The 16,113-nt window shown below is 40.6% G+C and overlaps 1 protein-coding gene across 1 annotated transcript; it reads right to left on the reverse strand.

Annotated features, from left to right (window-relative positions):
* Positions 1-9,155: 9,155 nt before the first annotated feature.
* LOC143036778 (putative inhibitor of apoptosis) lies at positions 9,156-15,135 on the reverse strand. Its single transcript, XM_076204513.1, has 7 exons — positions 14,978-15,135; positions 12,646-13,180; positions 11,899-12,045; positions 11,173-11,414; positions 10,795-11,001; positions 10,180-10,249; positions 9,156-9,876 (listed from the first exon to the last, which is right to left on the reverse strand). The coding sequence occupies exons 2-7, from the start codon at positions 13,100-13,102 to the stop codon at positions 9,683-9,685; spliced, it is 1,317 nt and encodes a 438-aa protein (XP_076060628.1). The 5' UTR covers positions 13,103-13,180; positions 14,978-15,135; the 3' UTR covers positions 9,156-9,682.
* Between the last annotated feature and the right edge of the window lie 978 nt (positions 15,136-16,113).

Genomic DNA, 16,113 nt, shown 5'->3' on the forward strand with positions numbered 1-16,113 from the left:
CTATCACCGAGTCATGGCGGGCTTCATGACTTCCCCTTACGATCCGGCCACTACCCCAGGCCAGCCACTTGTCCAGTCTGTTTCTTCCCTTATTACATCTTATTTTTTATTCAGACCAAATGACGTCATAAAGTAGCCACGCCACCCTGCGCGCAAGTTGACTCAGTGGGAATAGACTGAGGCTGCCAATGTAGTTTATCTTTTCAGGCTCTGGAGATTTGTTTAAGAATTTGACTCTACATGGCACCAGCGTCACGTTTTTCGTGTTGGTCGAGGGCTTGAACGTTGAATGTATGACGTCGACTAAATCAACTTTTAATCTCGGTAATGTGATGATGCGAGCGTCGGCGGTCAAGCTTACCACTTGTTACGCAATGTTTGAATGCCCTGGATTTATGTAATATTGTCGCCACTGAATAGATTAGCTGGGGTTTTTTTTTCTGACCAGCAGTGATCCTTGAAGAGAACTGATGCTGACGAATGAATTGGTAGATAATACTTTTTATATACTGGGTAAGAAGTGATATCGTATCGGCAGACATAATTTTTACTATGAGAAGACGTACAAGAAAGCATGTTTTTATTTACAGCACCAACGAAGCAACGTTTTGATCCAATCTTTCACAGGACAGGTATACCGAAAGAGAAGGTTCAAGTCAAAATGTTGTTTATCACTTTCATAGAAGTCATAAAACCAAAACGTTAGTTTAGTTTTCAAGTGGCCAATCCCTTGCAGTTGTCACGGAAATGGGTGAAATAATCAGACGAAAGGCAGAATAAGAATAATGTAGGGGTTAAACAAAATTGGCTACTACCCTTTCAGTTGCAAGGAAACCAGACTAGAAATACATACATACATATACCAAGGCTTTTTTCCTTTACAAGGGAGGTAGCCAAAAAGGAAAAGGCATAAAATAATTCCCACCCATTCCATCTCTGAATACACTCCACACACCTCCACCCTCCCTCTTATCTGAGCGTCTCCTGGATGACGGGTCATCCCTGCACCTTGTCCACTGTCCTGGGTCAGAAGCAGTGTCGCAAGACACAGCACATCCACAGCAAGGCCGCTTCATTAAATCGGCGACCCCCCTCTCCGTCCCCCCATGCATAAAAGGAGAAGACGGGGAGAAATAGTGCGAAAAAAAAAGTTGACTGAGACGCTAGCCAGACGTTCCCTCGGAGATAGATAGAATAGACGGGCGACAGACAGGGTAAAAATGTCAACCAGAACATGAGGTACTTTAAGGCTGTAGTCACATCAAAGTGAACTCTTATCTCAATCATATGGTGAGTTTGTAAGCAAAAAGTTCTAAGGTTTAGAAGTACGACCTCTTATACTTTTGGGAAGTGTGTGGTTGATCAAGCGCATGGATCTGACGTTTAGTAGAAAAAATCTTAAGTATAGGAAAGGTGAAAACTAGACAGACTTATTTCAAACCTTAACATTGAACGTGCTAAATCTGGGAAGGCCAACTACTTAATTTAAGATAAGCTCGTCTCGACACTTTTCAGTGGTAATATATAATTCATTGATACTTTGTCCTCAGATATGTACTGATTTTGATTATTTGTACTAAGTGTCTAGAAATTAGGTACAAATCGGCGTTTGGTGGATGGTATCGTCTGGAATATGCTTCGTTAGTTAGTCACGTGGAAAAAATAATGGCTGCTTGAGACGTTTTGCGACTGATATACAGATTCGAAACTAGATGAAAATAAAGTTCTGTATATATTGAAAAAACATGAGTTACCCCAATCCTTCTTAGAAAAAAATCTACAGATACAGCAGTAGTATATAATCAAGATCGGATACAATAGCAGTAACTAATCAGCTGAGGATGTTGCCACATTAGTGAATATCTCTTTTCTCAGACGCAATGAGACAGTGATGTGACAGCCACATGTATGAACCAATTAATTTGAAGATAGACTGATAGTGCTTTACTGAATCATTTAATAGAATGATTCTTTAGTATCACTTTGTCTGGGCAATTTTCATTAAACAATCTAATCAAAGGTTAGTTTCGACTCCGGAACATAATGGAAAATGTGTGTGTGTCTTATCAAAACGGATTGATTATTTTCATTTTTCAAATATTTCACAAACCCTTCCATTTCATTTTCTGAATATATGCTTAACTGTTCATACATGCATACAATTGTATGACACATAACTCAATTATGAGTAGACTTCATGAGCAGTTCTATACCTTTACACATGAATGAATCACTCAGTATTTGTTCTTACTCTTTTCAAGAGAAGGTAGCAATAGGCAACGCGATTTGCATTTCACAGTAAAGGTAAAAAATACAGATATAGAGATATTGCTGTCTACAGGGATCTACGACAGACGCCTGGGCGCTATAGTCTTCCTGGATGAACGTTGAATAGATGCATCTTCCCGCCACTCATCTCCAAAGACCATGAACTTTTACCTTCACACTTAGGTCCGATACCGAGAGGATGGTATTCGGTCCCCACACTGGATCTAATATTTCTTTTTGTGTCATATATAACTCCCACTATTTTCCACATTTTTTTCATGGTAAGGAAAGAAGATCGGGGACAGCTCTTTTTCTATTAGTGATAGTGAAATAGTCTTAAAAAAGAAAGAACCGAAACTCAACATTTCTCCTTTAAGAAATCCAGGCTTGAGCCTTATGGATACTCAATATTACTAAAAATAAAAATAAGGAGCTTTTGAATGTGTTCAACCAATTGAGGATTGAAAGCTTTTCCTAGATGAATGAAATAGTTAGGCATTAAAACAATGTCCGTAGAATCAACGACACACTTTGGTTATTCGGTCGATAGGGTCTCTGATTCCTTGAGAAGTGGAGGCTCCCTCCAGTTTTTTTTTTTTTTTTTTTTTTTTTTTTGGGGGGGGGTGTCAAACAAAATAGAATCGTTATAATGTGGCAATACTCCATAAAGGTTTGATTTTGATAACCACAACCGTTGGCGAGAGAAGAATTAACCTCTTCGGTTCCTAAGAAGTGATAACTAAAAGTGTTGCCTTGAGTGGATCATCTACTGCTCCAGTGACGATCTAAACAATCCTCAGACCCTTCCAAAGATCTCTCCTGGAAGGAGCTTTGAACGATTGCATTACGTTAACACTGACGTGGGACTGTTTCTATGTTACCAACTGAAAGTGATGAAAAGGGAGCAATCGCCGATTGTGAGCTCTCCTTATGTGAAAAATGTAAGAAATACAATTCAAGTTGAAAGAGATAGAAAGATCGTGGGCCCAGTCCTGAAACCGTATGTCAGCCCATCAGGGTTGCAGCCTCCTGATGGACACTAGGGAATTCGTGGGTTTTGAAAATGGGCAGTTCTGCTGTCCTTCTTATAAGACCACCATATGCAGGTACCCGTCATTGATCTTTTCCTAGGAAGTACTAGAAATAGATTAAAGAAATAGATTAAATCACCTTGTGTTTGCCAGTATAAAACAACAAGTTCCAAGTAAAGTTCAGAAGTGGTTATCTGAAACAGGTTTAATTCCTCCACTGCAGAGGAGGATAACACAACTGAACTGAATCTTCTGATGTTGGCCAAACTAAAACAGGTGCATTTGATGGCACTTATATTTTTGTTCTATTGGCCCATTTACTTGTAACTTTCAAAATAGATTTTGTTCTAGCTGCCTCCAGGGTACCCTTTTATTATCATTATTGTCATTATTATTATTATTATTATTATTATTATTATTATTATTATTATTATTATTATTATTATTATTATTATTATTATTATTATTATTATTATTATTATCATTATTATTATTATTACATATATTTTTGCTACGAGTAACAGGCTGCGCCCGACTCCTCTACGCGGGGGCTCTGCCCTTCGGGCGACCTCGCTTCGCTCGCAGGCACCATTTTTATTATCTAACTCCAAAAATGGCGTCGCATGCGTTTGTCTTGCGAGGTACCGGTCATGGTGTTCGACGACTTTGCAGAGATCCGTCCCTTATGAGTACTAACGGGGTAATGAAAGGCGAAACGCACCGGGACGAATCACATGTCCAGAGACGACCGGTTTCCGGTCCGATCACAGGAATTCTTTTATTAGTACCAGGAGCTCCCCAGGAGTTTCCAGAGTGCACTCCAGGGGCTCCGCAAGTACTCCCCTTGAAGTCCCAGGAGGTTCTTTAAGGGGATCCTCGGAAGTTCCCAGAGGGTTCCGCAGGGAATCCCCACAGGAATTCTCAGAGGTTCCCCCAGAGACTATCCAAGGGCTCCCAAGGGGCTCCCCAGAAGTTTCCAGAGGCGTCCCCGGGGGTTCGCGGACGCCCCGCTCTAAGCCAATCAGTCGTCTCCGTTGCCTTGACGTCACCGTTTTTGACCAATTAGTCGTCTCCGTTGCCGTGATGTCACCACTCTCTCAGCCAATCACGGACCGGAGGGGGCGTGTCCCCTTGAAGGATTTCAGGTTTCCGGTCCGATTTAGATCAATATCAATAGGGATTCTTTTGTTAGTATAAGGTTACCAAAGAAGCTATTGTTGTCGTAGTAGTTGTTGTTGTGGTTGTTAGCTCACATGTTTATTTTGATCGTATATGTGCTGTTGCCAGTGCTTAGCAGTGTAAAGACAGATGCTTGATCGTGTGTGAGGTTGCCTGACAGAGTAATCGTTTATCATCTGTTGTGGTTTCTGTGTTGAGGTGTCATAAGTGATGTATGGTGGTCACAGCAACGTTTACCTGTGTGAACTTTGTTCATTTCTGTTAAGCTCAGTTTCTGATTTGTGTACAGGCGGTGGAGGGCATTGTCGACAACCCAAGCAAAGCTATGCAAAGGTTAGGTTTAGGCCACAATTTCTTTTTTTATTTTATTAATAAGTATACATTGTATATTTACGAAGATCCGCACTGCGGATAGTCATTTTACTCTCATAAGAGCACCTAAAAGAAAAAAAATCCTTACTATGAAAATATTCATCCAAATACCCAATCAAATAAACCCAAATTTGAGGATACACACATTGTGTCTACGAGTAAATCCCAAATTAGAATCGTTTAGCGTCAGCCAAAACAACACCTTTCAGTGTCTGAAGATCAGAAACCAATTGATCGATGGCGCAAGGAAAAGAAAGTTCCAACCAATTTTATCAGAATTGGCCACGTCCCCACATAAGATCAGCTATCAACATTTTCACAATCATGTTAAGAAAAACAATACTTAACAAACCCTAACAATCATCCTCATCATTCACCACATTTTAAACATTTTCTCTCTATCCGTCTACTATAGAGCTTGTAGTCTTTGTCAAATACATTTCCGTACATTGTTGAATATTTGGCTACTTTTAAGGAATATGTCGCTCAATGAATTTACGAAATATTGCCTATTTATGCTTCATATCAATAAAATCAATTGATACAAGATCCTTTAACGCCATCTATTTTCTGATAAACCTCCTCCATTTTATTTATATCTATATAATATAAGTAATATCTATATCTCCATCAGGGTAGATACACTCCCAAATTAAGAAAATATAGTGGGGAGTTTGTTGAAGTAAACGCCATTTTACAAATGTTTACAAAAATATATATTTATATCTAACATTTAATGCATATGCATTTGTTACTCACATTTGATTTTTCTAATCATTATGTGATAATAATCAGCCACTAGATTTGGGCAACTGTCTTGTCAGTGAAGTGGAGAGGAAAGGACTTACATCCCTTCCGTCAAAGGCATCCCTATCGAATCCATTTATTTGTGTGTATAATATATCATACACACACACATACATATGTATATGTATATATATAAACTTGTTATCCCACAATCGGAAAAAGAAGACACTAATGTCGAACGTTCTGTATATTTCGATCACTAACTGTGGCCCTCTTCAGCAGAATGAATACATAGTGGAAGGCATATACAGTACATATATACAAAAAATGTGAGGTGGGAAAAGGAACAAGCTCAGGTTACGTGACCAACGCTCCGCGGGTCACGTGGGATTTTGTGACCTTGGAGTAAATGAGGTAGCACTTGGTTGACTGCTGAGGTAGTAATGCAGTCAGGTGACCACTGACCATTTGATATGTTGAAATTAGGGAAATATTTTATCAGGGAAGACTGGATTATTTTCCTTCTGAAGCTACATTTTGATTTATAAACTATTTCAGCATCATCCCAATGCATGCGGTGATCAATAAAGATCACCGCATGCATTGGGATGTAGCTTCAGAAGGAAAATAATCGAGTCTTCCCTGATAAAATATTTCCCCAATTTCAACATATCAAATGGTCAGTGGTCACCTGACTGCATTACTACCTCAGCAGTCAACCAAGTGCTACCTCATTTACTCCAAGGTCACAAAATCCCACGTGACCCGCGGAGCGTCGGTCACGTAACCTGAGCTTGTTCCTTTTCCCACCTCACATTTTTTGTATATATGTATATGCCTTCCACTATGTATTCATTCTGCTGAAGAGGGTCACAGGTAGTGATCGAAATATACAGAACGTTCGACATTAGTGTCTTCTTTTTCCGACTGTGGGATAACAAGTTTATCTTACTAATGTGCCACGACATTACTTTATTATGTATATATATATATGTATATCTATCTATATATCTATATATATCTATATATATGTATATATATATGTGTGTGTGTGTGTGTGTGTGTGTGTGTGTGTGTGTGTGTGTGTGTGTGTGAGTGTGTGTGTGTGTGTTTGCGTGTATATATACACACAAATACACACACACACACACATATATATATATATTTATATGTATATATATATATATATGTATATATATATACATACATATATATATATATATATATATATATGTGTGTGTGTGTGTGTGTATGTATACACGTATGTATACTGTATATATACACATATATATATAGATAGACATACACACACACACTCATATATACATATACATATATACATATATATACTTACTCTTACTCCGCTGGTTTTCGGGCCACTTTTTTATCCGTAACCGCTTTTGAAACGTCTTGCCATGTCTTTCTGTCCTGTGCCGCCTCCTTCGAATCTCTTGGTTCTATTCTGCATATCTGCACATCTTTTTCAACGCATCTCCTCCAGTCTTTTCTAGGTCGTCCAAGTGGTCGTCTTCCACGCACTCCACCATTGAGGACTTTCTTTGGCCATCTATCTTCTTGCATCCCTATGACATGTCCTACCCATTTTAATCTTTTTAATATTATTACATTTTTGATATGGGGTTCTTTTGTTTGTTCTCGAGCTTCCCAGTTATGTCTTATTCTCCATTCTTGCATTTGGTTGTCATACACGGGTCCTTAAGTTCTCCGTAAAATCTTTTTTTCTTAAACTTCAAACTTCTTCTCCATAGCTTTCGTAAGCCCCCATGTTTCGCAGCCGTACAATATGACTGGTCTCACTATTGAGCTGTACATATATATGTATACTCGTAGCACCACACGGAGCGCCAGTCCGACCAACCCGCACGATTTCGTGCCACCATGAATAGGAAGTGACCTTCCCTTATACCCTCTTTCTCCCAATATTTTTCGTATTTAATATCAGTTATTCTGTAATGCAAACCATTCTTTCTGAAGAAGCATCACTGTGCGAAACTAGTCAAGGAATAAACTCCTGTTCTACTTGTGTGTTTCCCTCTACTCCTCTTACAACCTGTCAGGATGTCTTCATATATATATATATATATATATATGATGTATCTATGTATATATAATATATATACATATATATATATACATATATCATTGAAATTTGCAGCAGCTTCCGCGTTCACAAGTTTTTTGCTGACATTCTCGACTTTTCTTGTGCTGTCACATTGTGTCGTGCTAAGTTTTCTACTTGGCCAAATAGCATTGGTGGTATAGGAGGCATGGGAATTGTCTTCTTAATTTTTATGCAGTCTTTCGTCTGACACAGTGTTCCCAACTTTTACGAAATGATTACCCCAAAATTCTATTTCGCAGTTATCAATTACCCCATTGAACATATACCCCGTAATATCGGATTTTTTTTCGCTGTCACCTAATGAATTGCATGATATATCCTGAATATAGAGTTGTAGACTGTAGAAGTGTACAGTGTAGTGATATATATGTAATTGGAGAGAGTTAAACTGATTGACTTGGTCAGGCTAGCTCTTCTCATACAGAACATCCATTACCCCGAAAATATGGGTCCATTACCCCACTAGGGTAATTTACCCCGGGGTTGGGAAACACTGACCTAACAGTTAGGCATCTTCAGTGCTATTGAGTGCAGCATGTGGGGGATGATTATATATACACAATACGGAGGTCACAAACACTTCAGTGCTGATCCGGTTAACCAATCAGGAAGCAGGACGCGTAGCGCCGCCCACGGGCCAAGCAGCCGTGAGCCTAAAGTGGAGCTCAACCTCTTTCGATGTGGGGATGGTGAGTGGGTTCGGAGTCTGTTCATGGTAGGGTTTTTTTCTTTTATGTATAAGGCTTCTATGATATGAAGGTGTGTGTGGTTTGTGAAGGGTGAGACGCCTTGTGAGCTTCGCCGTAGTCATCCCTATGTATGTTTCATTGAGGGATTCATAGTTCCCTTTTCTGCAGGAGTATTCATACACGAGATGGCTACGTTGAAGTTCCGGTGTCCTCTGGCAGGGGGGTTGTTCCTAATAAGAAGTTGGGATGTCTTCATGTTTTTATAGAAAATAACCAGATCTATTTTGTCGTTGATAAGTTTCACGCCTCTGTGGATGATTTTTCTAAGGGCTTCCTCGTCGGTTCTACAATGGGTGGACATGATGTTTCTGTAGAAGATTTTTATTCTGGCTTATCCTACTGACTTTTCTGCTGGGGGTGAATACCGTCTGTCAAGACGGCTGTTGATGGCGATTTGCGCCTCTCTATTAGAGAAGCCATTGTTTACCAGGACCTGCGTCGCTCTGTCGAGCTCTGCGTGGGTTCGGGCCCAGTCGCTACAGTGCGTCAGAACCCTTCTGACATAGGCGTCGATTGTGGACTTACGGTAGCATTGAGGACATTCAGTATTACCTATATGTATCTATATATACTTTATGTATATATACATGTTATTTAATATACGTTTTTTTTATCTATTACCTATTATTATAATTTTTACGTTGGAGTTGGGTAATGTGGCGTACATTCTGTACGTGTGTGTGTGTGTGTGTGTGTGTGTGTGTGTGTGTGTGTGTGTGTGTGTGTGTGTGTGTGTGTGTGTGTGTTTTATTATTATAATAACAATATAGGTAACCTTCGTATCCGATAAGAATGTATAAATTGAATAAATTTTTCGTTTTTTAAGATAAAAGTGTGAGTAGAGTATGAAAATTTGCAGTAAGTGTGACTCATATACTGTGGTAAGATGCTTGTTCTTACCGGAATGAAATTGTACCTGGTCCACTCCTCTTGAAGGTAAGCTTCTTTGGCATCCACGGCTTCTACGTGGAGGGCGAAAATCACCATAAGCTTTTGTGAATGTGGTGGCACTTTTGTATGGCTTAAGCTGCCGTTGTCATATCGGACGCCCTCCGGTTCCAGCCGATTCCTTTCACAGGAATGAGGGCTCCCCGCATGCGGGCACCGACGCTTCCCGCGGGGAAGTGAGACTCGACAAGGTGCTCTTGAGTCAAGAGAGGCCTTGTATGTTCCTCTCCAGGTCATGACACAGTTTACCCAAAAATCGGCAAGATGGTTCCACGTACCACGTTATCACATGAGGGGCATTTGGAGCAGGGCTGGGCACAGGCCGTGCATAACCGGAAATGTCCGCAAGGTTGGAAAACAACGGAGACTTTCTCTTTTTGGCATGTGCGGCACCGTAGCACATTCACTTCGTCCTCGTACTCCTTTTTGAGGACAACCACTGCACAAGAGGGAGAAAAGATAAGACTTAGTATGTGTCATGAAAGGTCCTCTCAGAGGTACCCTATATGAGTCAGCTTAGTGAATTTTCTTTTGAGACTAGAAATGTGCTATCTGAAGAATTGTATGTAATGACACGTTAACTAACTTATTGTATAGAGACAGTAGAGATATCACTAGTTACTTGTGTATTTCAGAACATGCTCATAATGATTTGTTGATTATAATCATATCATTATAATTGGCAACTACAACAGATATATTGATGATAAACCTAAAGGAAACTCAACTATACTGTACTCACATGTTTCCTTGAGAACCCGAAGTCTTTCTGCTTCATCGACTTTCTCTTCCTCCTCGATATTGTCAGCTTCCTGTAAAGATTGAATTAGGTTGTATTAGACATACAGCGCTCTTTAGAGAAATATTCTGTGATCAGATTATCTAACAGAGATGGCAAGGACGAGCGGAAGTTATAAGGAGACAACAAGATCTCCGTGGGTCCCGGTAACTTTATAGAACCAGATGACATTTGATTGATAAAATTCTATTTGTTATCAAATGAAAATAGTATAGAAACAAGGTTTATGGACACCAGGTTACATTGGGCGCAGGCAGTAATGACCTTTGCGTGAAGTCAATTGATGGGAATAACAGAAAACGCATAAAAAAAAGGGGGGGAGAAGCAATCTGGCCGGGACTCGTGATCAAGCTGGCCGGGATTCGTGATCGGGTGCGAGGACATTGAGGCTATTATACATTTATTGTCATGAGTGAGCTGAGATATAGGACCAAATAACGTCAGAGCGCCCGTATTCCGGCCCTGCTCCGGGTGATATGACCTATGGAAGTGGAGAAAACTGACTTGGCATTGGTAAACTTTGGATATTAAGTGAGAGGAAAAGGGTGTTGCGCTTACCATGGCCGCCGTATCAGTGACCCTGATCCCACTCAGTGGTTCAGGTTCAACATTCATTCCCTGACTGTTGCGTCTCATATCCTCCTCGACGTCGAACACCATCTCGAGCATGTCCGTCACTGACCGGGGAACGAGTCCATCGCGCTCCAAGGCCACACGGAAGGCTTCCCGAACACTGGTCTCCTGGAGACCCATCAGAAGAAGGCGCTGAAAGAAAGAAAACGGACCTCAGGTTAAGCCCTTCGATGGTTGAAGCGTGGCCCCTGGGGTGAAAGGGGGTTAATCAAGTACCTGGATGACCCTCTTCAACTCTGTGGATGAAGAGGATCACTATGAATCAGATTTGTGGGGACACGGTGGAACATCCACAAGGCCTACCTTGGCCATCGGGTGTTTCATCAGGAGGTCAATCTCATCGGGAGTGAGTTTCGTGTTCCTCTGGAGCACCTCGGGTGTAGGGCTCTCGTTCTGGCATTGGCGTATGAAGTCATCACCCTTAGCTGTTCGCACGAACAGACACGTCGGGTAGAAGCGTGCGTGGTCCTTCCATGGGTTGTCACCAGCTTTCCAGTTAAAAAGGCCTCCGTTGCAGTGGAAGCAGAGCACCATATCTGACAAACCTGTAAATAAAAGTCAGAATGATGATAATAATAGTAATCATAATGATAATCATGACGATGATAGTAGTAGGAGTAGTAATGATGATAATAATAATAGTAATAATGATAATAATAATAATGATAATAATAATAATAATAATAATAATAATAATAATAATAATAATAATAATAATAATAATAATAATAATTAATAATAATAATAGTAATAATAATAATGATAATGATAATAGTAATAATAATGATGATGATAATGATAATGATAATGATGATATTGATAATGATAACAATAATGTTGATAAGGATAATATGAATATTGATAATAATAATAAGAAGAGCATCATTATCATCATCATCACAGTCATTGGAAACGAAAAAGCGTCTTTGCCTCTAAGTAAACAATATGGACCTGCGTCCCGGTGCCACACATGGTGGTGGGCGACTTCAATGCAACAAAAGCCGAGAGTAACCTCCTGAACAAACTCACCTGCCCAGAAGAATCCTGCCTCGGCGATCTTGTCGAGTAGCGCTCCATTCTCCTGTTGCCAGAGCTTGAAAGTCCTCTTTCTCTCTGAGGTGGTGTTGAACTGAGGGTGAGCAATGGTCTTGTTTTTCTCGTCTCTCCTGGCCCAGTCTAAAACAGATAAAACCGATTGTGGGATAACATAATACATTCTACATCCCTTGAGCACTTAACATACTCTATAAATTTTGCTCTGACTAATGGCAAGCGATCTTATTCAGCAAAGGGTCGGGGACTCTAGGGTGAAGGCGATCTCCCTTAAGCCGGAATCACCACTCCTTAGCAGCATAAAACTTGTCTGTCCTCATTTGCAACGAAACCTATTAAGTTACCTTGCTGAAAGGGTTTAAGTAAACTACCATAGAACCCTGGTCGAGGTCGCTCGTGACTGCGTTACCCTATCGCTCTTATAAGACTAGAATGACGCATGTTTATGGTATAATTTTGTTTCATTGAAGAAATAAACTCATATGATATCATACCATATTCATTGTAAAAACATATTACTATGCCTCATTGATACAGTGTAGCTCTTTGTGTGTGTGTGTGTGTGTGTGTGTGTGTGTGTGTGTGTGTGTGTGTGTGTGTGTGTGTGTGTGTGTGTGTGTGTGTGTGTGTGTGTGTGTGTTTATAGTCATTAAGGTTCCTTCTGAGGTTGTGGCAACTGTAGTTATGAGCGGGATTCAGTGAAAACTGCTGATGGGCACTCACCAAACTGGTACTTGGATCTGGAGAGACGGGGCTTTGTGCTTGAGATGATGAAATCATGGCGGTCTTGGATGAGTTTGTACACTTCACTCAGCTCCTCGTCCTCCACGTTCAAGGGGACGTTTCCAGTGGCCGTTCCGTTCATGAGGGCGCAATGAGGGAAATGTTTCTTGTGTTCCTGTTCTGGGTCGTCCCCCTCCTCCCAAAAGCCGACGATGCCCTTGCAGAAGGCGCACTGCACATGGTCGGCTGTACGCAGGTAGAAGAATCCCGCTTTGGCCAACCTATCAGGAGACACGTAGCTAACACTCCAGTTCAAGAAGGTCGACCTGCGTACCTTCTCGATGAGGAGAGAGGAGGTAATGTGGAACCGCCTCTCCCTATCTTCGTGTTTTGCAATCAAATTCGTCTTCATTTGACAGAGGTTCCTCAAGTTCTTGCTGCCGAGATGGGCCATCATTGATGATCTTCTTTCTTCTTTCACAAACCGAAGAAAGGATTGATCAGACGTGTGACGCCAGGAGGAGGGTAAACGTATCTGTGGAAGAACAAGGGTCTGGTTAATACTAGCTCTCCGCTGTTAGCCACGCGAGGTTATAACAGCGCGCCCATGATAGATAAGAGACTTGACTGTTAACGGAGATAAGCGGAATAGTACGGAGGTGTTGTCGAGGGTGAGGAAATGTGTGGCAAGCAGGAGATAATGGGGGAAATAGTTAAAAAGCGATTCATTACGATTGTAAGTGAAATGAGAACTTGATTCCGGTTAGACAAATGCGTATCGTAATAAGGACACATGGGCCTTCCCCAGAGACTATTATCTTACGAAGATACCTTATCAGGAGCCATCCAGTGGAGTCTGGCTATTTGTGTGTATGTTGTTCCCCATAGTCTTGTATCATGTGCTGGACTTAGGACTAACATTGATTTTGTATGTATGCGTGTGTGTGTGTGTGTGTGTGTGTGTGTGTGTGTGTGTGTGTGTGTGTGTGTGTGTGTGTGTGTGTGTGTGTGTGTGCGCGCGCGCGTTTACCTAATTGTGTCTATCTAGTTATATGAAACAGGAGCTATGATTGTGATGTGTCGCCTTTATGCAATTGTGATTCTGATCTGAATTCAAATTCATTATCCACCTGAACTGTTCAGTGCTGCACAATATTTCCCCATTTACACATATTTACCTAACCGAAGCACTTCTCCAGTGTCGTCCTGCACTTGACAGTCATTACCTATAATAATCACTCGTACAGTTCACTTCTTCCATTTCCGTAGTTCTTGCCTTCCTCTTTTTAATCTAGCAACAATGTTTTCCCAATTCCATTCCAAAATAATGTTTTTTTTTATCTATTATATTTCTTACTTTACAATCGTGTTTTTACTCTTTGTTGTCTTTATTACCTTTTCATTTTAGTTTCTTTCGTTACTTCTTTTATCTTAATCACATTTTCCGCATGTACCTTTCACCTCTCTTTAATAATTCCTTTAATATTTCCTTCATTCGCTCTTTCCATATTGCAATTATGTTCCAACTTATCCTTCTTAATCTTTAGTTTACTATACAAGTTTTTAAGTGTGTGTGTGTGTGTGTGTGTGTGTGTGTGTGTGTGTGTGTGTGTGTGTGTGTGTGTGTGTGTGTGTGTGTGTGTGTGTGTGTGTGTGTGTGTGTGTGTGTGTGTGTGTGTGTGTGTGTGTGTGTGTGTGTGTGTGTGTGTGTGTGTGTGTGTGTGTGTGTGTGTGTGTGTGTGTGTGTGTGTGTGTGTGTAAACATCAACAAGCGAGTGCTTGACATGTGCACACACGCACACACACACACACACACACACACACACACACACACACACACACACACACACACACACACACACACACACACACACACAGACACCACCCCTTTCTTAAGAGCGATAGTAACGGTTTGTTGTATCAGTTGAAAATATTTTTACGTTGCAAGATGCGAACTCATGACCTCACGCGTGATCACGGCGCTAACCATTACACCAGCAAACCGTCTATGCGACTGCACATGCGTTTGGGTATATTATAAAATCTGAGAGGTGTTCACCACACAGAAACCTGATCGATCCTGTCATTTGAACGTTTGAATATTTGAACGCTGGGATGTGGAACTGATGTCTTCTCCGTTGACCTTCTCGAGTCGTTAGAACGACAAAATTTTCCAATATTTTTCTAATTCGACAGTTGAATTCTTCGCTGAAGATGATCACATACGATGAAAACTGTTGGCACTATTCGCCTGGTCACACATACGAAAATATCTGGACTAAGCCAATTTAGTAACAATGCGAACAATTAGACTCTCTCTTCGGGTGCTTACATTGAATCTCGATTGTTGTATATCACATAACTAATCGGTAGTTTTCCTCCTAGTGGAAGTTGGGTACAGCACAGAAGTACAGAAGTCAAGCGTAGTTGGGAGGTTCCCCAAAAACTAATAGACATTCGCCACCAAAGCTGGTTAAATAAGAACGTTCTATCTCATCAGCACCGAGCTTATCAGTGTACTGATAGGGCATGGTCGATACATGTTCGCTGATGCCACAGGTTAGTACATTCAATCACAGTGACTTCCGGTAACAATATTATATATGCCGGCATGAACCTTTACACTTAAAAGTGTGAAAAGGATAAGATAGAACCAATGAGAAAAAGGAGAAAAAAAGAAGAAAAAAATAGCAGAAAATGTAGCATTTTGCCAATTTGTTTATCCAAGTGATTTTGAAAACTTCAAACTGTATTACACTATTTTGCGTTGGTGGGCGTTTTTTTTTTCCCCGTTTAGCAAATAATTTCTATTTACCTCTAGGTTAAATCTACGTTCTGACAAAATGAGCCCGTTGCTCCTCCTCTTGTTATCTCGGGAGAGCCTTGTGGGTGTGTCTGCGTCCTCTGATTGGTCGATATCATCTCAAGACGTTTTCACTAAGAACAGAAACGTTTGGAACGAAATGAAACGTTCAGATCTCCTATTCTACTCAATCCAGAGAAAGACCATCCACAGCGAATAGGACAGTACTCCTTTTCGTGTCACAAAGGACATTTTCAACTTTCCATCTTGACTTTCTTTCCCCGCCTTCCATTAAGAATTCAAGTACATTTCTTTTCTATACAGATCGTAACTTAAGAGTTAGTCTCTTACCTCTTCAAAGTCACATTTTGCTGAACCCCAACATGAATAGAACCCAACAAAGCTATACATTCTTATACATTTTATACGTACAAAATACTCCGTTCTCTATGTATACAACCACACGGATTGGGTGATATTGTAGCCAAAAGACCCCACATTAAAGATTCCCGCTAGATATGCCTCACCCTTCTCCATTCCCTTCCCCCTTACCACTGACTACTAGATTCAAACCAGGTCACTTTACGGTGAAATTAGACTAAAAATTAATTGTCACAGAAACAGACCAAAAAGCCAAATAAGGCGTAGTGATAACTGCGTAATTG

The sequence above is a fragment of the Oratosquilla oratoria genome, chromosome 21, assembly GCF_046742065.1.
Source record: "Oratosquilla oratoria isolate Oo_2021 chromosome 21, ASM4674206v1, whole genome shotgun sequence".
Classification (NCBI taxonomy): Eukaryota; Metazoa; Arthropoda; class Malacostraca; order Stomatopoda; family Squillidae; genus Oratosquilla; species Oratosquilla oratoria.

What these genes read in the sequence shown, in the direction of transcription:
- LOC143036778 (XM_076204513.1), bottom strand. Translation starts at nt 13,102, where the DNA reads ATGATGGCCCATCTCGGCAGCAAGAACTTGAGGAACCTCTGTCAAATG. An exon ending in CAGATCCAAGTACCAGTTTG is followed by an intron (nt 12,046 to 12,645) that starts GTGAGTGCCCAT and finishes TATCTGTTTTAG; the next exon opens with ACTGGGCCAGGAGAGACGAG. An exon ending in GGCAGGATTCTTCTGGGCAG is followed by an intron (nt 11,415 to 11,898) that starts GTGAGTTTGTTC and finishes TTTTATTTACAG; the next exon opens with GTTTGTCAGATATGGTGCTC.